The sequence below is a fragment of the Notolabrus celidotus genome, chromosome 16, assembly GCF_009762535.1.
Source record: "Notolabrus celidotus isolate fNotCel1 chromosome 16, fNotCel1.pri, whole genome shotgun sequence".
Classification (NCBI taxonomy): domain Eukaryota; kingdom Metazoa; phylum Chordata; class Actinopteri; order Labriformes; family Labridae; genus Notolabrus; species Notolabrus celidotus.
Genome location: NC_048287.1, coordinates 10,901,288 through 10,927,238, shown reverse-complemented (window position 1 = coordinate 10,927,238; position 25,951 = coordinate 10,901,288). Strand labels below are relative to the sequence as shown.

General features: G+C 40.4%; 1 protein-coding gene across 3 annotated transcripts in view; it reads right to left on the bottom strand.

The window, feature by feature from the left end:
- The window catches only part of fhod3a (formin homology 2 domain containing 3a), a 65,744-nt gene that overhangs the window by 4,950 nt on the left and 34,843 nt on the right, over positions 1-25,951 (bottom strand). For 2 of the 3 annotated variants that reach the window (XM_034705614.1, XM_034705616.1), the window contains 19 exons: positions 23,513-23,580; positions 22,378-22,483; positions 19,136-19,230; positions 18,377-18,488; positions 18,119-18,213; positions 17,726-17,869; positions 17,289-17,524; positions 14,890-15,294; positions 13,835-13,894; positions 13,249-13,383; positions 12,140-12,190; positions 8,992-9,209; positions 6,818-7,162; positions 4,688-5,391; positions 4,173-4,313; positions 2,686-2,844; positions 1,945-2,127; positions 889-1,008; positions 429-590 (listed from right to left, as the gene is read on the bottom strand). In XM_034705614.1, the coding sequence (XP_034561505.1) occupies positions 429-590; positions 889-1,008; positions 1,945-2,127; positions 2,686-2,844; positions 4,173-4,313; positions 4,688-5,391; positions 6,818-7,162; positions 8,992-9,209; positions 12,140-12,190; positions 13,249-13,383; positions 13,835-13,894; positions 14,890-15,294; positions 17,289-17,524; positions 17,726-17,869; positions 18,119-18,213; positions 18,377-18,488; positions 19,136-19,230; positions 22,378-22,483; positions 23,513-23,580 (3,539 nt within the window). The remainder of the gene's footprint in view (positions 1-428; positions 591-888; positions 1,009-1,944; positions 2,128-2,685; positions 2,845-4,172; positions 4,314-4,687; positions 5,392-6,817; positions 7,163-8,991; positions 9,210-12,139; positions 12,191-13,248; positions 13,384-13,834; positions 13,895-14,889; positions 15,295-17,288; positions 17,525-17,725; positions 17,870-18,118; positions 18,214-18,376; positions 18,489-19,135; positions 19,231-22,377; positions 22,484-23,512; positions 23,581-25,951) is intronic. The other variant, XM_034705615.1, reaches the window with a different exon arrangement.

Sequence of the window (25,951 nt, the reverse complement as noted above, 5' to 3'; positions counted from 1 at the left end):
TGCTGCGTGAAGTGAAGCAATGGTTGTTTCCTCTGATAGTAACTGAATACTAACATTCACGATGGTTAGCATCTATTACAGTCCATATTTAAACTTTGATTTAAACTGTATCTCTTCCCTCTTTTTGTTATTTGAACTCACATTTATAAAGCAGTAGTGCAAATTGTGTAAGTTATGAAAGTTGTATATTGTTGTGTAGCTGTTTGTATGATGTACTGTTTGTTTTTAACAGACGCCTTGTCTCTATCTCCTGCCCAGGGACTACAGTTGTAATTTAGCTAATAGCTAACTCTTGCACAGCTAAAAATACTGTACACTGTCCCTGCCTAAATAAACAAATACACAAATACAAAATTAAATAAATAAATAAACAAATAAATAAATAAATGATTTTCTTAAATTGAACAAACTTATCAAGAGTAGTGTACCTTTGCAGATCGTGTGATGGCTCCTATCTCAGAGTAGAGGTCGGTGCTCTGAGGGAAGTTCTCCACCACCACAGAGCAGACGTGATGCAGCAGAGACTGCTTATGAACCGTGTCCTTCACCTCTGGAACTTTCTCCAAATATGTCATCTCGAAGCCTTTGGCCTGCAAACATGGGGACACACAGATTATTAAAAAATCTTTAATATTTTTCTATACGATTACAAACACCCAGAAAAGTCGTCTTCAAGTTTTTATGATCATAAAACCAAGAGGGATGTCTGCAGTAGTCTTATATGTGCATCTGTTCTAGCATTTATAGTAGTGATGTCATTTTTAATCCACAAATTACAGACCTAGAAACTCCCCCTCTTTTACAATCACTATCTCTACAATTAGGACGAACAACTACTCCAAACAAAGGCAGCTTGTCATTATGCAGCCTTTAATAGACATGACTCACATTGCTGCCATTGAGGAAGTTCCCGATAGAGAGCAGTGTGGAGAGGATGTAACGCAGAGTTTTGTTCTTCTCCAGCTGCTCCATTCCTTCTTTTAGATCCTGCAATGGCTCTGCTACTTCCTGAGAGGAGGAAAACACACTCACACACACACACACACACACACACACACACACACACACACACACACACACACACACACACACACACACACACACACACACACACAAACACGCAAAGACACACATCATTAGTGGAGTAGATTAAGACTTGCTAACACATGTTTTTTATGTGTCTACAGTTACATAAGTGGAGCACAGGTGCATCTTTAGTCCCACCACAAATGATCTGTAGTTGTTTGAGGTCATCAGGTTGTTAAAAGGTTCTTGAATGGGTCAGCCTTCTCCATCAAACCTGCTTCTGATTACATTAAGCTTTTGTTTTTGTGCGGAAGGTTCTCTCGTGTGCATATGTTTATGTGCCTGCATGGTATTTTGCCCTCCATTAAGTTTCCCACTACCAAACCATCCCGCAGAGTCAAGTCGGGAACAGCGCTCTGCTGAACCTGCGTTCAGAAATCAAGCCTTTCATGGAGAGATTAAAGACGACAGCATCCTGCGGAAAGCCGTAAAATTTACAGGACACAAACGGAGGGGTGGGATGTTTCTCATTCTCAGCATGTTTTACTTTGAACTCGTCCTCCTGGATGCATTCTTCACTGGAGTAAAACATGGTGTGCCAGGAGAAGGTGAGGTGCCGCTAATAAGGGTGCATATTTGGTTATGTTATGATGTAACTATGTTGATGTTTTGCGGATGTTGTTTGTACTAAAAGGGATGTTGATACTGGGCATAACACACACACTTAAATGCACACATGCTGTGCACATTGACTCAAACCTTTATGGTGCAGTTTGTTTGGCTTCATATATTAATGTCTGTTTCTGCTTTAATAGGACTAAACTCACTGGTTCAGCATGAATTTGAATGTGCATTTGATAATAGTGTTTGTTTGCTTCTTATGAAACAGATCTTCCTTTGCTTTCTTTCTAAACAGACCTTCTCGGTTGCCTCGTAGTCCATCTTGAAGGCCCAGAGCTGAAGTCTAGCAGTGAGCTCGCTGATGGAGGACAGAGTGAGGAGGAACTGCTCAGCTGAGCCAAGCGGGAGATCAGGGTTTGCCAGCTGGGCCTCCTGGATCCTCTGCTTCTCCTCTTCTGTGGGGGTCATCGTCAGGATTTTCTGAGAATTAGGACAGTGATGTGAGTGAGGACAAAAATATCTGAGTTAAAGTTGTACCAATATCAAAGCTAGCCTTGGGAATGCCTGCAGTAAAAACTTAAATGCACGTGGGTACAAGAGACAGTGCAAAGACCTACACCATGATGTAACAGTCAAACCAAATGTTGACTTTCCTCCATGGCTAAAATAAACAGTATATAATGGCTACCTCTTGAAAACAGTATTTTAGGGTGGGATAGACAAAATGTTGTCAGATGAAGTACTTTATAAAAACAGCAAACAACTTTGTGGTAAAGCATGCAGCTTCTTTTTCAAAGCTCAGCTTGTTTTGGGATCAGGATTTCATCAGCAAACTGAGCTGGATCATACAACAATAACAGCAGCCCTATCACATCACAGGGTTTGAAGTGTAAAGCTGTTGAAGTGAACTATTGTACACATTTTTTAACATTGTACAGGAGCTAGAAGTCTGATGTCTAGGTATGTGGTATCACAGAACATGAGTGACGGGTGAATGAATGAGACTTTGTCTACGTCCTAATCATCTGTATCCCTCACCTCGATGCCCTCCTTGTTGAGTGCGTACTCGTCAAAGTTAAGGATGGCTGTCTTTATAGTGCGAGGAGGAGGCAGCACCGTGAGACCGATGTTTATGGCGTTACTCCTCTTGGAATCCAAAACGATGATCTCCTGGCGTTTCCCGTCTGCTGCTGTTTTCTGCAACACAAAATCACAAAGTGAGTCAGCACTCCTTTTTCTTCTTTTAACATTTATCTCCTTTGTGTGGTCTGCTTTATGCAATTTCTAAGGATTAGAGGAATCATCACTCAGGTTACACTGAACACAGCTGTGGGCAGCATGGATTTGGAAAAAGCAGGAAATACCATTGTAGGTGACTTGTGCAGTTAAATGTGTTTTCATAGGTCTGCAGTCTTTCTGTCAATGTTTGTAACATATGAGCTGACTTGCACTTGAGTAGTGTTGCCCAGAGAAGGTTACTGAAAGAAGGAAGTTGTTTTATCTCACCACATAAAAGTGTAACAGAATATGTGCTAAGATGTGGTCACTGGATACTCACCACATTGAGCCTTAGACGAACACCATGTTACTTTTTATGCAGCAGCAATCTTTATGTTTCCAAAAGTAAACAAAGATTGAACTCTTAAATGTTCTGTTACATGTATAATGTTTATATAAATATTGACAGAATAAAAATGACAAGATCAAAAGGAGCAGACAAAAAACTAGTCCAGACTGATGGTTTCATAGGAATATTTGAAAATGCCAAATACCAAATCGCTCCAACCACATGGGTTAAAGCTTACATGCAATTGGTCCAAACCTTTCTAATAACAACACATACTTGACATTCTGATGGATTTCCATCACACTTAAAGGAGGGACCAAAGCAGTGTCAGCCATAGTAACAACAAAGTAATATCATTCTACCTCTGATAGCTTCAGTGTTCAGGTGGTCCTCTAAACCTTAGATTTTCTCATTAACTGACAGCTCTACTTGAGCTGTTTGGATACTTTAGCTTGAAGACCACCATCATACTGACACATAATGTGCAGACCAAAGGCTGGGCGGAGGCGAGGTACTAACTGGCTTGTCTGTAATGAAAGATGTGGTTCTGAAGCGGTGGCTCAGGAGTTCAAAGTGTGAGAAGCTTGGGTTCAGCTTCCCTTCTTAGCTGACCATACTTTTCTTATTTAGAGGCTTTAGGGGAATCATGAATAACTTAAAAACGTTCAGATCATATGTGACCTCACTTAACCCTTAAAACATAACTTAAAAGTGCTGAGGGTATTGGACACTAAACCCTGCACTGCGTGGCTTGAAAAGGAAAGATGTTTGTGATGAATGGCAGAAAATAAGATCCATAAAATATCACAAGACAAAACAAAAAGTACCCAACTCAGTCCAAGCTTCTAGTTTACACAAAGAGCTCAGTTTCCTTTCAACATGTTACAAACAAAAAGTGATGGATTAAGAACTTCACATGCAAACCTCTCTGAAGCCTCTTCATGCGGGGACTGTTTACCTTTGTAACTGCAATTTCCTTTGATTTGGACTCGAACAGGTGCTCCAGCTTGGCTGTGTCCAACTTTACTGGATCCAGTTTGGACCAAAGCGAATCTCCGCTCCGCTTATAGTCCCTATACTGAGGGTCTGTAGGATGCACCTGAGCACAAACAGATCAAGACAGGTAGAAACATTGTAAATACATTTAAAAAGTTAAAGAACTACAAATGGTAGCAGCTACAAGAACATTTGAAGTAAGCATTCAGTTTCACATGACACGTTAACGGTGACCTGTTGATGGAAATGTGCTGTGTCAGTCTTTAAAGCACCATACATCAGAATAAAAGTCTGCTGTGTTGACTAAGCTCTTGTGGTTCTTATGGTAAAGTAAGTTGTCCTGATTAGATAAATGATGGAGGTTGAGTCTTAAAATGTGTGACACTGAATAAAGAAAGTAAAGATTCTGTTTCTTTTGTCCAAAAAGACTCATTTGTATACCGACTGTATAGAGATGGTCTCTGTATCTTGGCTCACCTCGCTCCAGAAGAGTCTGATTGTTTTCTTCTTCTTGTTAAAGAGAGGCGGCTCCGGTGGAGGAGGCACTGGAACTTGAGCGTTGAATAAGGGAGGAGGGGGGGCCCTCATAATCCCGATCAAGGGAGGCGGTGGGGGGCAGCTGCCTAGCATGGGTGGGGGTGGTGGGAAGCGTGGGATACAGGGCGGAGGGGGCGGAGGGGGTGGGAGGTCGCTACAGCCTCCTATCAGAACAGCATCCAGAATGTCTTTGTCATCGTCCTCTGTCAGGTCAGTGAAGTTGATGTCCCCAATGCGCAGCTCTCGAGGGCTGGCCAGGAGCTGGTCCCAGATTGTGTCTGATTCTTTTTTGGGTGGGGGAGGCGGGGGCTCATTGGCTGGGACATCCAGGTGAGGATGTGGTGAATTCAGGTCCTTAATCAAGTCTCCAAACCGCTCAGCAAACGGTCGGATGGTCCCACGGGGATCGGATTTGTCGTCCTTGTTGTTGCCCTCCTGCTCAGCACCCTGCTCTCCTTCAGCATCCTCCTGCACGTCTTTGTCCTCCCCCTCTCCTTTGTCTTTGTCTTTCTCCTTCTCTGCATCTTCTTCTTCATCCTTCTCATCACTGGGCTTCTTGTTCTGAGAGTAGAGCATGTCCAGCATGAACAGCTTGCTGTTGAGGAGTTTGCTGCTGTGCTCATTCACGTCTGCCTCCTTAAGGCCTGAGAAGGAGGAGAGGGGAATTTATGCACGAGTACACTCTGTATGCAAATTACATTTTCTGGGAAGCTTTGAATCAAAGAACTCTTCAGTATCAACTGAATAAAAAATACAATACAGCTTCATGTGAAAAGGTGAGCCAAGCCTAGGCAAAGGAACATTAACAGAAAGCATCAAACAAAGAACATTTACAAACAGGACATGGAGTCTATGAGAAGTGGGCTTTAGGAAAGCAAGTCAGGCAGATAATGTGTATTAAGGTCATCAATCTGGTATTATTGTTTCTTGTCCTCTTTGGCTTGTCATATGTTGCTTTCTTTAACCATTTTAGCAAAAAATAACTTTTTTTCCCTTCATGGTTTGACAAACAGTCCCCTTAAACGCTGTAATGACACTTCTCCTGGCATAATCCAAGCAAATAGCCTCAAGGGTTTATTTACATTAACCATTTGCCTTTATTTACACCTCCTGAAAAGAGTTGGATTAACCAACCAGCTTGAATGACTAGCAGGACACAAAGCAGTCAGTATCTGTGCCAGCCATAACACCTAAAGAAGTGCATCTTCCCAAGCTGTGCTAACTTTAAAGCTTCACCTGTCTGCAGTTGGTCCTTTGGGTACTCTTGAATCAATATTTTCGTGAATTCAGTCTCCTATGGTCTCATTTCAGAGTTCAATGTTATGGGTATTTATTCATGTACAAACGTACAATATTCTGAAGTTGGCTTTGATGTATTGTCTCTATTCTATGTATTAGTCAAGTTCTCTGATTCTTTCAAAATTGTCCTAGTTTCTGTTAACTAGCAGCTGAACAATACACACCCATTACAGCATTGCCCAGTGCACTGCTAGTACTCTAAAAGTATAAATAAGAAGTGAAAGTAAGGTTAATGCTTTATACATCAGCAGAAATATCTATCATAGCAGCTCCTTTAGCTCGTTTTCAACTGATGATGACTTAAAGCTCCAGTAAGGAGTTTTTAGCTGGTGATGAAACAGACTGCAATTAACATGGATGCCTCTTTATGACGTACAAAAGCTAACAACACAATCATCTACAAGTTATTTAAATTTAAACTGTCATTTTTGAGACTTGTAATTGCTGGCACCAGGTACTGTAAGAGTCAGATGAAGAGATTTACAGAACAGGAACATACCTTGTTTACTTTTTGAAGGTAAAGATTGAGTGACACTTTGACCGTTAAAAGAATACAGGAGGAGCTTAATCTAAAAATGCGTCTTAGGAATGTACAAGATTCTCAAAGAGAGAAGACATATCAACTTGTCCACTAGGGGGCGCCAAAATTGCCACAATCTGATAGTTCCTCACTGGATCTTTGAACAATAAATCATCAAGCGTCTCAGCACAGGTGAAACTTCAATTAAACTAATATGTAAAGGAAACTGTTGGTAATACAAAAGTACCCACCATTCTCGCTGCTCCCCCTCTCCTCTCTTTCCAGAGTGCTGCTGGCAGAGGAGATACTGGAGGCCGAGCAGTTGTCTTTCTCGTTCACCTCTTCATTCTGTCGTTCCTTATCGCTCAGGATGCCACTGTCCTCCTCTGCCTCCTCTGCCTCCTTCTCCTTTTCCTGCTCACACTCCTTTTCGCTTTCCTCCTCCTTTTCTACCACCGCTTCCTCCTGTGCCTCCTCCTCTACTTCCTGTGCTTCCTCCTCTGCCTGTTCTTCCTCCTCTTTCTGTTCCTCTTCGTCTGCAGCGGTGGCCTCTTTTTCCTCTGTTTCTACACAGGCACTGAAGTCGTCTGCCTCTCCTGTCACAGAGAAAACAGCATTATTTTAGTCTGTAGAATATTGGGTAACTCTATTGGGTGAATATCTATCAGGGCTTTGACGTGCTGCATCATTCCCACACTGACACACAGTATGTTTATATCTGCAATGAAATACTGTTAAAAACATGCCACATGGCTGTCTTTGATTTTAAAGGCTTCTCTGTTTCAGCTTCACGTGGGACACCCCTGTATCAACACACACTCACACACACACCAACAAGAAAAACAAAAACACACACCCACACACTTATGTAAACAATACGGCAGGTACAGAGAGTCTGGTTGTTGTAGAATCAGGATATGAACAGGAAATGAAGAATTAAGTTCCTGTTTACATCAAAACATACTAATGTACGCGCTGCAAACACGTAACTCAGCAGTACAGTCCATGCAGTGATGCAGGCGGGGTTAGAAAAACACGACACTGTGACGCCTGTGTGTGAGGTGCACTGCCTCAGCTAACAGCTCTGCATGCATTAGCTCCAAAACAAGGCTGGTTTCTTACGCAAGATGTTTTGGAATCACATTTTCAAAAAGGTCTTTCAAAGACTCATTTGACCCTTTCACCTATATCCTCTCTGTGTGTTTTTTTCTGTCACCTCTACTGATGGTAGCCCCTCCTCTCCTTAAGTTGTTTCCACATCTACCTCACCCTGCCTTCTTTCACTCAAGCCTGCATGTTAATACAAACTTCAGGCTGCAAAGTGAAACAGTTTCGGGTCAGTAATTATTATTTTGGAGTGCACAGTGGGAATTAAACTAGTGACCCTCAGGCTTTAATCAGAAGTCCCATGAGATAGATTTAAACCCCTGCAGAAACTCTGAAGTAGAAGACCTTTATAACCCTCCAAGATGTGTATTTGGCCAAACCACATGTTTGACACTGTTTATGTCTGCTTTTTTACAAACAACCATTTACTGTATTTACATTCAGTAATAATGTCACTGTAAAAAAGTCATTGAGAGTGGAAGGGTACACAATTTTGTGCAGGATTCATATGATCTATCAGTGTGAGACCCATTATTAATATTATTATTATTATTATTTCTTCATCATTAATAAAGGTGATGTCATAATAATGCTGCATTTGCTTTCTTTTGATCAATTTTTATGATCATTGGTTAAAAGTGAAAAAGGAGCAATATCTAGTGTGAGACATGAGGCCCACCACAAACTCTTCATCAAGGTCACAACTTTGTAGACTGTGCCCTGATGCTGACTACACAGACCTCTTTGTTAAGCAGCATTTGTTTGACTGCAATGTATACACCAGTTCAGCCAGACAACTCACAGCTCAATGGTTTTAAATGTTTTTTGGAGCAGCAGAATATTGTTTGTGGCAGTTTTATTGTGAACAAGGTGTCCACAGGTGTCCACAGTTGTTGCCAAATCCACCATGACTGAAATCTTTGTAAAACGCAACATTTTGTTCCTATTTCTTCTTTTTTTTATTATAAGACATACAAATCATACCATAGTATAGTCTAGCTCAAGACAACCACTGACGTAGGCGAGTCGTAGTAATGAAAGCATTAAGATGTTCACACAGTAGCAGTGGGACTAATCCTAATAGTTGAGGACTACAGATCTGATTACTGTAAATTCAGACTGAACTGACTGCTGTACATTTAAATGAAGCACCAAAAAGTTGGTATTTGACTAGGAATTACAATAAGTTAAAGAAACGACCAGCAGAGAGGTCGTTACACTGAACAGCATATTTACGTTGCTTATTTTAATCCTATATCTAAACCTAGTGTTGGCATATTCCAGCTACTGAATCACACAGTATCCTCAGTTATCCTACCTGTCTCAGAAGGCGGGGAAGCAGTGGCGGGAGCCTCAGGTTCGAGGTCAGCCTCTGTGTCGTCCTGGGAAGCAAAGGAGGACGGGCTGCTGCTACGGGAAGACGAGGGCCAGGCCTCCGAGGGTTCAAAGTTCAGGTTGAGATCGGGGCGAGTCCTTGACACCCGGACGCGCTCCTTTTCATACTCTTCAGCTGCAAGACGCTCAACGTTCTTATATCTGGAGAGGGGAGAGAAAGAGAAGGAGGGAGGGAGGATTAGAGGAGCAAAAACATAAAACATTAAGCTTGTTGAATTTATCTAGGTACCATGGGCTTACAATATTTAAACCAACAACCTAAAAATCCTCCTCAATGTTTCTTCCTCTGCAGCTGCATTGCTCCTTTTTCACACTTAAAGCCCTCCTCACTCCTCCACCTCATCCCATTAACTGTCCACAAAGCATTCAAAACATTCATTACTTGTTTCCACCCTGCTCCTCTACTGTCTCCAAATTCTCAGCTCTCACTAGAGGTCCAAATATGCAACCAGAAGGAGTTCAAAAAGAGGAGATGAAGTTGAGGGTGAAGAAGAGAAGAGAGCGAGAAGAGAGGAGAGTTGGGCAGAAGTAATGTAAGAAGTTAGTGCGGCTGCTGGATGAACATCAGAAGAGAATCAGAAGTAACCTGTTCAAGATGTGTCTCCATCAGCTCTCCTCCCGTGTCACTTTTCTTCCTTTCCTTCCCCTCTCTTCTCCTACCAAACTTCACCGCTCAACCTGCTGGCCTGAAAAACAGATTTAGGGCACTATTTCAGCCCTCCCTTTCTCTCTCTCTCTCTCCCCCTGGCTGTCTCTCTGTCTGTGACCCCTCCTCTTTCCCACCGAACCATGAATGTGTGGAGCTTCTGTTCAGAGTTAATTTGCATCAGGCCACTTCAGAGGACTGAAGAAACTGGATACCAGTATATGTGTGTGTTTGTGCATATGAGCCAACTGTGTATTGTTGGCTTCAACTTGGACCCAAAACCTTCAGTGTTGTTTGTGTCCTTTCACACATTGAAATGAAATGAGTGATTGTTTTCAAAACCCTCACACATGCCAGACTGTTGCTGTAATCACCATTTGTATCACTCTTTGATAAGCTATCATCTATATACTGTACTTGTTACATCCATGTATCAGCCAACACTGACATGATAACAATATATGAATAAGTGGGTGTTAAATGTTATTATCTGTTAACACTAGAAAGGCCAAGGGGGTCATTTTGACTGTTTTCACATTTATATGTCCTGTAACTTTGTTAAATTAAAGATTACAGTGTTGCTGGCTCCTGACTTTGGTTTGATTTATACAAATTGCACAAAAAGAAACAGTTATATGATTATTTGTACCTACTTCCGCCACAGGGAGTCATAATGACCGTTACGATTAGATTGATACCTTTTCACGCTGGGCATATGTCTCTTGGTTGCTTGGAAACTATCATTGTAGTGAACAAAGCAATTTGAAAAGTTTTGGATTGAAACAGAGAAAAATAGACAACTATTTTAGTAATTACGGCAAAGAGAAGCTCAAAGAGAGAGAGATGAATGCTGAGGAAGCCGGACAGTTGTTCAAGGAATTGGACAGTGCAGAAGCAGATAAAAGTGACTCACACAGGAAAGTTTGATGACTATACCAAATATGAGGTATATCCTTAAATAATAAACACATCATTCTCTATATTGGGTATTTTTTTCACAACAGATAATGCAATTTGGAATCTGGCAGTCAAAATGACCTCTCCTGGCCTTTCTAGTAGAAATGGAATTCTGGATCTTCTAGTGTTAACACCCAATATGAAGTGGAAAGATAAATACTATGAATGGTGATACAATTATGTGATTTATTTAAAAAGTGTTGCATACATTTTTTACCATGTGATCTAAGTTTGTAAATATGCCATCATTTGCTGACATGCCGCTTTGCAACTGTAAACTGAATCACAATCAACTCAAAGTACAGAAAGATTAAGTTTAGCAGGTTTTCGATTATAAACCAAAGCTATGGAGAGAAATCTGTTTAATAAGGCTTCAAAACCTTACCTTTTCGCTGAATGCTTTTGAAGTTGTGTTTTATCCAACACTTGTATCCAATGCCATCAAAAATAACCTTTAAACTTAGTCGTCTATCACTGAGGCGATCATATTTCATACGAGTGCATTTTGTCCAGGTGTTACAGATCTTGTCTGACATATGTGTGCCTAGAGGAGGTGAGTTGGGGTAAGAACTCATGTACGCCTGATAACTGTATCGTCCAAATCCTCCATAAATACATCCACCTCCCCTGTGGATACATCCCCCTATCCTCTCACTCAGCAGCTCCTCTCCCTCTGGCTTTCTCTGCCTGTCCTGTGCTTGTTTCCTCCATCTGCTGTTGACTCAGAGTGTTCTAAGTCTGTTTCCCTCTTTCTTTTCTCTCTGACTCTCAGACACAGCATCTTGTTGTATCAACATCGCTTTAAATTAAGGGTGAAAGAGGTTGGATTCTATGAAAAAGGCAACAGGGCCTGTGCCGAGACCACAGACCGTCAATAGAAGAAAAAAAGAGAGGGTAGAAAAGGACAGAGAGGGTATGACAAAAGGGCTTAAGTTATTCATTTGAGGAACAGGGTGTTTAAAAATAAACATCATATATGCTTGTATTGTGAGCATATATCTTTATATGTACCACTGTATTCAGTATAATCTATCCTACATGTGATCGTTACCTCACATAACCTCTTCAATAATTCCATTATTTCATGTGATTCTTTTTGCACAGACACGTTTATTAGTCTCAGGAAAATTCTCCTGTGCCTGCATGTTCTCAAGTTCAAAGTGTGTATTAAGTGTGAAAATCTTCAAGGATCCTCAAATCAGATTTTCTCTCAGCCTGCCGCCAAACAATCAAACCCTTGGCAGAATGCAGCATTTAAAGTACGGCTCCATAAGAAAGGAGAAAAAAGCAGAGAGAGCGGAGAAAAGTGTTTCAGTCTCCGTGTAGCCTCTGGCAGCAGAGGGCAACTTTATAACCTGAAAACAATTACGCTATTACCAAGCTTCCCAAACCACTGGCTGAGACGTATTCCCCCCAGGTTCAGCTGTTCTCTGAGTGTCTGTTGTTTTGATTTAGTGCACACACTTACCTCTCCTCCCGCGCATGCCTGGCCTCTTCCATTTTATCCACAAAGTCGCGGCTGTGGGAGACATACAAACAGATGATTTCAAAACATAATAATCATACTTTGAACTGCTTTCATTCTGTAAACCTTATTTTGAATGTTTTGCATCATGCACACGGACAACAAAGGGATGTGTGTAGCCCATGAATCCATATTCTTCCTTTATTCCTGTCACATTCTTTCTATCATGAAAATTTTTACCACACAAAAATTAAAGTTTTTAATTGAACTTCTACTTGCACTTCTTTTACTTCTTTAATACATACATTTAATCATGTTTATCTTGTACCTGATATTTTGAGAAATAAAATAACTTGTACAATAATATAAGTTGTACAGTTAATTTACATATAACTTTATAAATAACATTTTAGACTTGGAAAGTTTGCTACAACATCCACAACCCTTGATGAAATAATACTCTTTGCTGCTGAGATGAAAAGAAGAATATAGGTAACAGTCGGTAGCCTGTTAGCTTAGCTTAGCATAATGGAATAAGTGGAACCAGCTTGTATAAGAAGAGGAATTCACCTCCCAGAACCAATAAAGCACCCAAATAATAATCATGTTTGTTTGTTTGATTTGTGCAAAAACAGATTCATTGTTTCATGTAGTTATATGCCGTATTAATTATGAACAGTTTGATGTCTGTGATGAATACCCTGCAACTTTGCATCAGCCTACACTGGAGCAGCAGCCTCCTGTGCCCTAAAATAACTTCTAAAATTTTCATTCCAGTATATCTGATGTAGATTGTAGGGTTTTCATGAAAGACACTTTGGTTTTGTATCGTGGAAATAGTTCCCCATTCTTTCTAGAGCTAGATACATACAAGAGAAAAATTGTAAGGATACCTCTGCCACCTATATTTTAGTGATTTTAAAGTTGTGTTTGTGTATTTTTGCCTTTGTTGGATAGGACAGCTGAAGAGAGACAGGAAATGTGGGGAGTACAGAGCGGGGGAAGGTTCTTCATGAAAATGCACTTCTTACTTGAAGCACCACTTTTACTCATTTCAGTTTGATCTAATGTCATCTTTATCTTAAGTTGCTTCACAGTTGGTGACTTCTCACCTGTGCTTGTTCCTCTCCTCTCTTTCTATCCTCTGCAATCTCTCCTCTCTCTCCAAGCGGCGGCGCTCTCGCTCAGCCGCCAGAGATTCCTGGTGTTGTCTGTATGAGGATGACAGAAGTCCACCCAGAGCCGGCCTGTAGAAAGAATAAAGGGATCGTTTGATTACACAATGCACGGTGAGAGAGATTATTTCCTCCAAAGGTACCATTTGGGATTTTCACACTCTTAGTACTGTCATTTTAAGCAACTAGTTCTGCGTTCTGATCATTTAAATACTTAAAGAAACAAACATAACAAAACAAGCTATCATTGCATAAATACAGTTACTTGATAAATATATATCAGGCCATACATTTTCTTTAATGACTTTGTATTCCAGGCAGGAAATAGAAGCAGCTCAGTTACCAGAGAACCTGAGGGCTGCGATCACATTCACTTTAGCTTGTCAGCATCATGAGTGCACCATGGGACTGCACACAGGCCGTACTTGTCACACGTATGTTTGCTTATGTGGACATGTTAACAGTATACGGGAGTGTAATTTTAGGATGTGTGCAGGCACATGTCAGTGCAGACTCCTCTCACCTGGGGCTGGTGGGCGTACTTGGACTGCTGAGAGAGGAGAAAGACATGACACCTCCATTCCTGCATGAGAGAGGGGGGAGAAATGGGTGACAGTGAGTGACCTCTTCAGTCAGCCAGTTAGACGACACCCTACTGACTAACTCCTCAGTTCAAGAGTGGTGGCAAGAAATGAAAGTGACACCTTGTTACATAACAGGAACGCTGTTGGTGCAACACTCAGGTGACCCCTATTAGTAACTCCTGTAGATTTTATATGCTTATGTTTCTGGAAAATTCCAGACAAGGCGCCTCTCCACATTTGCAGCTCAGTGTGAAGCTGCTAAGACTGTTGGGTAATATTTAATTAACTTGACTTTCATTCTATCATATTAGCATCTGGTGGCTGTTCATTGTAGGTTTAACACATGGGATTAGATTGATGCTTAATTCTGTAGTTATACCTGAAAAGAGCTGTAAACTAAGCATCCAAATAAACATGAACATACCAGCTATACATGACAAGGTGTCATACATGGATGTTATGCTAATGGTATTAATACAAGAAAAAACTGTATGAGAGACAAAGGCAAACCAAACTTATCGTATCAAAGTACAATGAAGTAAGATAGCAAAGGTGAAAAGGGTCCAGAAGAGTGATCTAGCTAACAAGCAGGAAGTGAAGCTACAGGTGTGAAGTTATAAAAAGGCGTCAGTGGAAACACTACTGTATGCGTGCTGTCTCCAAGAAGAGAGAGAGCTCAGAAACAAAGTGTGAGTGGCTGATCTGGACTATCCAGACAGAACTAGGAAGAAGAGATGTGAAGGAACAATAGGTGATAACAAGAGCGCTAACACGCTAAGAGGTGGGAAGCAGTCAAAGGAGTGAAAGGAAAAAAAGTGAAAGAGTGGAGGTGATGAATAAAAAATGTGATGCAAAGAGATTCCAGCCGGTGCAAGAAAAAAGCCAGAAATCAAAGTGGAAAAAGAAAAAGGAGAAGTGCAACATCCAAGAGATGCAAGGAGAACTTCAGTGCTTCTTGAGCTCATGGGAGATTAGGTCCTGCTGTCCATCTGACCTGAGAGATGTTGTTTTGGGTGACTCCTCACTGGGTTTGGCCGGAGCCGGGGGCGATGGCTCCTCATCGAGGTCGTAGGAGAAGAGGTGGAAGGGTGAGTGTGGCAGGTAGGGCAGGCGGTCAGGAGAGGGACGGTTGCTGCCACGGGAAGGTGGGCTGACCTCTTTAGCAGCCGGAACGGTGACGATGGACCTCTTCCTGGCCAGCAGGGAGGCCAGCAGGGAGGGCTGGGCCGGGGGGCTGAGAGAGGAGGAGGTGGGGGTAGGAGGGGGGTGGAGGGCGGGTGGTGGAGGGGGTTCAGTCCGATTCCTCTGCTCCTCCTCTTTTATACTCTCCTTTCTGGATGTGATAGTGATGGACTGGACAGTTGTTCGGTGGATTATGGATGGTAGGTGTGTAGCCGTGCTAGGTACAGAGGAATGGATTGAGAGGAATAAATGGATGAAAGCAGGACTGTTCAAACATTAGAGAGGATGAACTACTCCACTGTAGCCTTTAACTGTTCCAAAGGCTGCATTCATACTAAGTGCCACCAGGTACAAAGACCACAAGAGAGGGAACCAAGCAGATTTACAACAAGACAAAGTCATACAACACATCCAACAGCCAATATAAAACCAAAGGACATTTGTATTTAACCACCATGTCCTGAAATACCTGGGGGTGGTCTCTTTAGACACTGTTTCAGCCCCCTGCTGCTCATCCGAATCAGACTCAGTCACTGGAGTCTGCTCTTCCTCATCCTCTTCCTCCTCCTCTACTTCCTCCTTCCTCTCCTCCTCCTCCTCCTCCTTCTCCTCCTCCTCCTCCCCCTCCACCTCCCCCTCTATCTCATCCTCATACTCCTCCTCTCTGTGAAGGCAGAGGTGTGAGGATGGATGGAGATTTTAAGGGAAGAATGGAGAGACATGCAAACAGAAATTGACACAAACATGAAGAAAAGAGAGAGAGAGCAGAAGAAAGGAGAGATTGAAACTGATGAGATTAGGAAATAAAAGAATGAAAAAACTCAAAAGAGATCATGATATTTATAAGACAGAGATGAAGTGATGAAAAATGAAAGGATTAAGACAGGAGAGGACACAGAAATGTAAAGTAGGAGAAGGGGGGAGTGTTTCTCATTTAAAGGCCTCCAGGTAAGTTTTCATGCACTAAGTAGACAAAAACAATGACAGAGGAGAGGGGAGGGAAAGATAAGAGGAGAATATATCATGGCTGAACAACTGACTTGAGATCAGAGTCACCAAACTGTTCTGTGGAGTGAAACCAGATGAGCCTTGTTGCAGTGGAGTCAGCATGAGCTGCCAGGTGTTGTTCCACAAGACCAGAGCCATGTGTGTGTGACGAATGAGTCAACCAATTAAAGTTTGTCTTTGTTTTTCCTGTGTGTGTGTGCGTGTGTGTGTAATATGAAACAGGACACAGTCTTTGCCCTACACAACATTCATCCATCACTTCATTCATTAAAGAATACTCAGATGGATCTCTCACAGAACTCTGTGCATTCTGTTTCAGGAGAGAAATGTGTGTAGTATGAAGCATTCAAACAACGCTCGCTGAAGTGTGGGATAATCTGCTTTGGTCACGTTTCACACTTTACAGGATAAAGAGATTGCAGATGGCTGCACATCCACTGAGTAAAATGATAGAACAGAAAGAGAGGAGGAATTTACCTGAGGATAACAGGAACAGCCAGCCTCAAGTTCCCCTCAAATTTTTGTGCGCACACACACACAAACACACACATGTAGATCACGAAAAACAAGCCTGGTGGTGGTTTAACAAAGCTTACACTTGTTTTAGAATTATGAGTACACCTGGAAGGCCTCTGCTTATTTCTAAACCAGTGTTGGAATACACATAAAAAAAACAAACAAACACAGTGCTTTGTGTGACAGAAAACACATTAGTTACAGCGAGAAGGTGAGGAGCAGTGGCTTGAAAACAAAGGCAGAGGGCCACAGAGGTCAGCAGCTGACTGTTTTCTCAGTGACCTTTGAACTTACATGAATGGAAGGAAACCTGACAGTGCTCTGGAGCAGAAAGTGTTAATACAAGACAGTCAAATTCTCCCTCTTGAGTTCAGATCAAACATACAATCACGGGACTGAAATGTAGCTTAGCTACATATTCTTAAATCTTTAACGAATCGCTTGAGTCACAGCTGTCTGTGTGTATACATTTTATCTGATCATCTTAAAGTTAACCTCAAATAATGGCTTCTTTATTGTTACACAAGTGTTTCTGCAACTTTTGGCAGAACTCTGATTCCAACAGGACAAAGCTGCTAACATAAATCTACAGTCATCAAAATAAAAACCAACCCCTTCTTCCCTTTGCTCTGTTACGACACTTTCCAATTAACTTGTGACACTCCTCCATACCACCTCTTCTCTCACCTCTCGCTCATGTCCTCAGCTCTCTGTCCATTAAATGGCTGGAAGTTGGATCTCTGAGGGGATGCAGGGCTGCAGGGAGATGCCTGACCAGACCTCCCATGAGAGGCCCTGCGGCTCCGCCTCCTCTCCAAGCCACGTTTCTTGTCCCCACACCCCGTGCTGACTCGACGGCGGTCCCGGCGTCCTGTTGGTGGAGGCTGGCTGTCATCGTCGCCGTCTTCATGCCGTAGGGTCATCTGGGGGTAAGGTTGATTGCGTAAAATTAGAGTGGGGATGCTGTGTGGCACTTGGAGACTTGAGTATGGGGATAACATACTTTAAATATACTGTACCAAAAACATGATCATGTGTTGGATGCTGAAATCTGATCTTCAATTTAAAAAAAGAATCAGATTGCTATGTTTCCTCATGATATCATGAGTTGAAATGTCACAAACCTCATAGATGTTGAGCTGCTCTACCAAGTCCAGATCAGTGCCTTTCCTCCCCAGGTGTCTCTGTGTCACTGTCTCCATGCCCTGCTCCTCCAGACCGTCCACCATGTCATAGAATGAATCCTGGTCAGGCAGTGCTGCAAGTGTCTGAAAAAACAAGGTTTGAGATCATGTGACAGAAATACTGGTGGACAAAATATTGTAAAATTAAATGTTAAGTAACTGAATGTTGCTTATATTGGACATTCACCCAAAGAACTGAATATCAAAGCTCTGATCAAAGTGTGTGAATATGATTGAGGAAAGAAACCACACGTTTTAAAGTATGTTCTTGTGCTCTGTTTCAAAGAACTTAATGATGATAATGAAAAATAAGAGACACAACAAACACTACACCTTATTAATGAGGGTCATGGCATAGACCAGCAGTTCTGTGTCCACTCCGTCCTTCTCATGTAAGATCTCCATAGTGTTGGACCACGGCTTGCAGCCTGAAAATCAGAACAATACAAACAGAATCATTTGCGGCTCTCTATCTAACCCCCTCTCAAGGTGAATCAGTGCAGGCAACAACAATTCAATTCCAGTTTGAATTCCAGGTTAACAGAGTGATGAATGAAAGCTGGTTCTTAAGCTGCTGGTCCTCAAATATACCTGTCTTGGTGTCCACAGAGGTGATGGCTTCTATCAGCAGAGGAGCGTTTGACTCAGAGTACTCGACAAACACCAGCAACAGCTTCAGAGCTGTTTTCACCACCAGACGGAACTAGAAAGAGACGTACATAGTTACAAGCTCATACAGAAAAAAATGATTTAAAATACACAGCCAGTATCTATATGTATCATAATACAGAATACTGTCAAAAATGATATATGTACATTTTTGTTTTGAGTTGTTTTGAAGCTAAGATAGACTCTCACTTACAGACTCTCATTGTAGTTCATGCTATTTGTACGTTTGTTTAAATGGCTCATTAAATCTTAAAAAGTCATTAAGACATAGAGATTCAAATTATTGTAAATCCTCATAGGAAATATTCTAAAAACTATGAGGTACTGGATTTTGGATTTTCATGAGCTATAAGCCATAGTCATTAAACCTTTAACACAATGCAGGTTGAAATTATTTCAATACGTTATTGACTGGAATCAAGACTTGGTTACTTTCTAAGAAAAGCAGAATTAGAACTAAAAATGTAAAACAAAACAAAAAACTTCCAAACTAAGATAAAATCTGAAGGATTAAGACACAAAATGCAATCAGACATAGATGTGTTTGTCTGTTTTAGTTAACAAAGGGGACAATGGCTGGCTAATTCAGAGCTGATGGCGGCCTGTTTGCAGTGTAGATGAGTATGTATGTGTTGAGGTTGAGGTTGCTTTCTGTTTGTTGCTTTGGTGTGTCAGTGATACCTTTGAGCCAACAAGAGTGTAGAGCCACTGGATTGTCTCGACATGTCCGATGACTCCGTTCATCCCGTCTACGTACAGCATGATCTGCCCCAGGGCTGAGAGAGAGGGAGGAGGAAGAGACACAAAGTTAGATAGAGAAGATCCACCAAGAAGCAACTATGTGCAGCACTCTTATTCATTTAAGGTAGTTAGAATAAGAACATATTCAGAAAAATTTGAAGAATCAAAGCACAAAAGGAAGTCCCTGTCACTGCTATGATCTGTTGCCGGTGTCAAAGCACAGTACGGATCCCATTTCATACACATTAGTCATGGTCAAAAGAGTTCTCACAAGTTATCTTACAAAATGTTGAATTTGAATTACAATTATCATTCTAATTAAATTTAAAAATATATATGAATTGTATTTAGAGTTAAATCATATAACAAGACTAAAGTGACGTCTTTCTTGGTTATTCTGTTCGTACAGATATGGAGTCAGTGCTATTGTTAGCTTGCACAAACTGCTATAGGTTTTTCTAAAGCATAGAAATAACCCTAAATGTATTCTCAAGCACATGTTATGTGCGTATTGATAACAAGAGACTCATTTGTCTGCACAGTTATGATTAGAGAACTATTGCACTGATGTAAAGCAACCCATACGTTGTTATGGATAAGATAAAATCAGGCTGTATGACAAAAAGACCTTCAACGTATGAAACTAGTTTTATACATGCATGGCTATACATTATTAACATATTGATAATTTGTCTGGATTCCTCAAATGCATTTAAAAGTGCAGAACATAATTTATTTTTAACTCTCTAAACATTAAAAATGTTCAGTCTGTGGCTTTTCAAACTTTAAATCTTTTTGGAGATTAAGGAGGAGAGTCAAGCTCAGTTACATGGGTCTGTCATCCGTGACAGAAACGCTTCCTCATAATGCTATTTCTTGTAAAAGTTATCATGGAACAACCTTGAATGGAGCCATAGGCATCGTCAGGAGTCACCACTGTGCAGGTAAAAGTTGTATCTAAGAAAATGAGAGTCCGTTGACAATTGTGTACTCAGGGGGGCGAGGGGGCTGGTGGCCTCATGTCCAAAAGAAACCATGCTTTAGTGCCCTCTTGGATTCCACTGAAGTAGATAAAACATTAAAAAATGCTTTCTCAGGTGTTCTCTCAGAGGAAAATACACGAAAAAGTGCCCTCTGGATGCCCTTTTAGTTAATTATGGTATGTCATGTTAATTTTGTAATATAATCAATAAAATAGAAATAAATAGTATTGGGTTTAAAAAAAAAAAAAAACTTGCTAAATGCTAAAACTTTTCAGGGGGAGTACCTGTCAGGTCATGTCATTTTTTATTAAGTGTAAGCAGATATTCTGACAAAATCAATTGACAAGATTTTAGTTTTTAGCAGTGAAAATATCATCCATTCAGTAACGTGAGTAAATGTGAAAATGATAAATAGTTACTTTTACACCTGCAGGTAAACAAGCCTTGTATGGAAGAGGAATCTACTCCACACCTGATTTAAGTATTGCTGAGAGACTGTACACTCAAGCCTTCATATCTAAGACAACCGGGGAAAGGTACAAAGTCATCCTGCAAAATCGGATCAACCCCAGAGAAAGGGTTTTTTGCAGACGCAGTGATTATTGGCTCATCCCTGTATGTGGAGGAACTTCTGCTGAGGAGGAGAGTGACATAGTAAAACACTCCATTCGACCATATGGCCTTCTGATAAAAAAATACTGAAAAACTAGTTGAATATTCAACATTTCCCTCAGGTCTGTTTTTCAAGTAAGTATTTTAACTCTTTTGCTTACTGGCTTTCAAAAAAGTCACTTCTTGGGCTTCTTTTAATTTTGACTTTAAATGCCAACCACAGAGATCACCATCTCAGACTGAATAAAAACATCAGCACTGTGTTCTTTTCAGTTCAACCTTTAGCTTCTTCTTTCATGTTTGAAGAAAACAAGGAGTTGCATGTACACACACACGTTTGAAAGATTGTGCAATGTTCATATACTGTCACTTACACTCGCTTGGTTGTTTCATCCGATGAACATACTTTTGAATTATTCTGTTACTATTATATACTTTAAGAGCAGTAATTGCCTTTTGATGCAGTGTTTTCACAGGTTGGGAGGCAAGGGAAGTTTTGCTCATGGGTAACAGAGTGTGTGACATCTGCTCACAGTAGCCCCTGTTCAGATTTGTCACGTGGTTTCAAATAGCGAGTCATTAGGTCATAGGAAAAACATTCGAAACATAAACTCCCCAGTTCTGTAAGTCATGAAATAATCATGACTTAGGGGAATGCCTGGGTGTGTGTTTGAAGGTTAGAAATCAAAAGTGATTTCTTAGTGTTGTAATTGCTTTGAGAAATTATGGGGACAAAAAATGTGTGTGTGTGTCAATAAATTCTTGTTTCAATAGCTTAACTTTATCTCATATATTATCCATTGATGTGTTCTATTTCTTTAATTATATTGCTCTTTTGTTTTGTTTTTTGATGTCCAGACTTTCATATACTCAAGCAGTTCCCTGACTGGAGAAGCTGATGTGCGCCATTCAAAAAATAAATAATGTTGGACATTCATGCAAAGAATAAATCACTCAAAGGACACCCTTCTAAAATTTCTTCAGCACTAAAATTATACTGAAAATGATATAGAGAGAACTTAAAGGTACAGTGTGTAGAAGATAGAATATCCAGAGATATCTAGCAGTCAGCTTCTAGATTGAAACGCCCCCTTGCTCAACCCTCCTTTTGGTGCACTAACTTAAGCAATAGTTGCCTCTGGTTTATCTGTTCTGTGCTGCTGTATGTAAAAATGACTGTGGAAAGAGACCTGCTCTTCTGTAGATATGTAGCACTTATTCTAAGTTAATAAAAACAAAATGTTTTCTAATATTCAGGTAATTATACACTAATTTAAACATACTTATGAATACTACTAAAGAGAGTTCTGTTGTTATCCACAGTAACCTTTTAGTTTGAATTTGTTCATATAAATTGTATTTCTGTATTTGTTTCTTATCTTGACTGTATTTCAAACTTTTGTCAATATATAATATGAGCACAATTTATTTCAACTTTCCAAAGCCTATGGTTTCTGATGTGATGCAATAAATACCGTTCACATACATTGCTCCCTTTTGTTTTAATGTGTCCCTTTTTTTTTTACTGAGAAATTAAAAATTATACGCAAAGGTGTGCCTGATTATGGTCTGGAGAGCGTGACATACCTCTCAATATGTAGTTCTGGTAGTTTTGGTCAGCTTCAGCTCCCACCTTGATGAGACATGTTAGACCTTCAGCCATCACAAACTCATGGACCAGGTCTTTGTCATCCTGAAAGAAAAGCAGAGAGATAGAGATAGATAGATAGATAGATAGAGAGAGTGTGTAAGTGTAAGTGTGTGTAACTACACTTTAAACTCTCAGTATACACTGAGAAATGCATAAAATCCTCCTTAAACTCTGCATTTAGTTTAATTAAGTTTAGTTTTCTCTTCTCACCACATGGTGTCAGTAATGTTTAGGATTAGGATTTCATTTTCCATGACTCAATCTTTCAATCCCTCGTTGGTTTAGTCCAGCAGATACGCACACTCAACATGTGGACAGCTATGTGTTTTGCAATCTGTTGCTTTTGACACATCTACTTGTACCAAACACAACATTAAAAAGCAATCAGTATAGTTTTAAGGTGACTTCCTAAAGGACCTATAAGAAATGCTGCATTGGTTAGGTGCATGGTCAAATTTTAATGAACAGAAACTTTTATGAGTTTTTAAACGTTTTCTTTTTTCCATTCATCAACAGTACTATTACCTTTTCCACCAGGAGAAGATATGACTTCTATGATCTGGTCACATGGTCAATTCATACTGTTTTTTCAAGAGTGCAAATTACAATCATACCACTAAGAAGGGCATTGAATGCTGCAGTAATATAAACCATTTGAATTGCAGTCTGATTTCTGGACTGTGTGTCATTATGCGAGTATTCTTGTGTGAATGCTTCAAGTAAAACGTTTGTTATTTTAGGTCGCTTACTCCTCTCATCCTAAAATAAACACACAAACACAAATGCAAACTCCTACACACCCCCCCAAACACACACACACACACACACACACACACACACACACACACACACACACACACACACACACACACACACACACACACACACACACACACACACACACACACACATTGAGTCCTACACACACCCACTAAGATACACACAGCGAGAGAAACGCCACGTTGATGGAGATCCCTGTCATCATGGAAGCACACAGTGGCCACAATAACCGTCTGTGCTCTGCAACAACAAACTGACAGTAATTGCAAGTGAAATACGTGTGTGTGTTACCTGAAATATTTGTTTTAGAGAGAACAGAGCCCGCCTCAAGTCCCGTCCATTGGAGTTATATAGTCTTTCTGGAATAAGAGAGAGAGAGAGAGAGAGAGAGAGAGAAAGCAGTGGTTAATAGTCTTAAACTCAACAAACTGACCCGTTTAAATGTGCTCTAAAGTAAGGAAGCGGTTACATGGATTTTTTTCACCTGACTTTGATATGAGCTTTCCTGACACAATCACTTAGCATTGCTCATTCTGCGGTGCACCTTTCATCTCCCAACAAACTTCATGTGTTTCAATGTCTTGATCAATAAAAATAGTTTGTGCAATGAATCTCAGCTGTGCAACAGTTACACAACAGTTTGATGTGCAGGAGGAAGGCTGAGGGTGAATGGATCCGCTCCCTTTTGATCCACTCTGATTACCTGAGGTTGGCACTTTGTCACACTTTCACTGCGTCCTCACTTACAGAGCTGCACGTGCAGGATCATTTTTTTTCCGCATGCGCACACACACACACACACACACACACACACACACACACACGCACGCACACACATATGCCGGTTGCGGTGGTGATTAGAGCTGTATTGGAATGTTAATGAGCTGCTGGCTGGGATTCAACGGTGAGGTATTCAGGTCACAACATGGAAAGTACTCAGGACAAACGGATATGTAGCCTCATACCTCGTCATTGATATGTAGCTTTAAAATATCTAGCACTCAACACAAATACAACAACAGGAACAACAATAGCACCTAACTGCTTTTTTTGTTGGACTATTAACTAGTATACTTTGTACTATTTTTATCTTTGAAGCTTACTTGCAGCATTCCTTTTTTAAATACTCTTCAAATTTGGAGAATTGTAAAACTCAAAGTTGAGAGTGTGGAACAGGCACATAAAGCTTACATAAAATAATATTTATAAAGCCAGAAAACACAGGTTAAAGGAACAGCTGATTTAGCTTTTGACTTTAAGTATTTCTCAAGACTGCGTGTGCACCCACTTATTGAACGACATCCCTGTATCTGCACAAGAGAACTGACCATGTGACAATTAGCACTATATGTTTCAGCTGATCACAATCTGTTTGTACATGTGTGTGTGTGTGGTGTGTGTGTTTGTGTGTGGGGTGGGGGGTCATTTGAAGATTATTTTAAGTAGCCTCTGAATTGCTGAATTCAAATGATGGCTCTATAGCATTAGCTGGTGCCATATCATGACATAATAAACCCCCCGTGCTCAATGCCCACCACCAAAGATAGATCACCAACGGCCCACTCTAAACTCCCACAGATGAAAAAATTGACAACCTCGATTGGCAGTCAACATTAGTAGGCATATGGTTAGCATAATGCTAACCAGCTATTCACACACACCATTACTACTTTCATGATTGGTTTTAAAATCTAGGCAATATTTTAAATTTTGGAATTAAACTTGTTTTTATTTTTCTTAAAGGTACAGTGTTAACTATTTGGTGGCATTTAGCAGAACAGACTTGGAAGAAATGGAATATCATATTGTATTTGTATCTGTTGGGGAGGACACAAAGAGAAGATGTAGAAGAGAGTGGTTGTTGTGGATCTTCTGTGTTGTTTGTCTGTAACTTTGTTGGAACGTGCTGCTGCTGATCTTGGCCAGAACACACTTGTAAAACTGATTTTTAATCTCAATTTGGTTTTCCTGGTTAAATAAAGTTAAATAAATAAACAATCATACTCATGCATCACAGGATCTTCTTGTCTCTTCTTAAATTTGACCAATGATTAGGGTGAAAGAGGAAGTGTTTCAAACTAGAATCTGACCACTAGATATTGCTAAATAGATCAACTTCTACACACTGTACCTTTAAGATGTCAAGCAAGATGTTCTTAGACCCTCATTAACATAGTTAGACTGATATATTGTGAATTGAGTGTCTTTCCTCTTGTCTTTTTTGAACACATTTTTGGATCTAGGCATGTGCTCAGTCATGTCTTTATTAAGTCGTTTGTTAATTATTTTACATCCTACTGTATTTACAGTTCATATTCTATGTTTAAGCTCTTTCATCTCTTTCTTACAAAGGTATTTTTCCCAAGTGTCTGTGTACAGTATGAATATTGAAAGGTATCTACAGGTTTACAGTATACTTATAATCATTAAAAGTATCATACATTTTAAACAGCCTCTAATTTTGTCCACAGCTTTGTATTTTCATACTAAACATAATATGTGAATGCACATACAAACCACTACCTAATAAATGAACAAGGGGGATTTTCCAAAATGCACGTCATTAAGCTGCGGGTCTGTCAAGATGACTGTCTATGCTGTGAATGTGTGCATTTGAACAGTTGTGCATTTAAGTGTGTGTCAGCGGGGGGTTCAGGGACCCGAATGAGTAAATCCGTTGTTTGCGTGTTGTTGTCAAATCCTTCAGTCTATCACAAGGGGTTGTTAGTT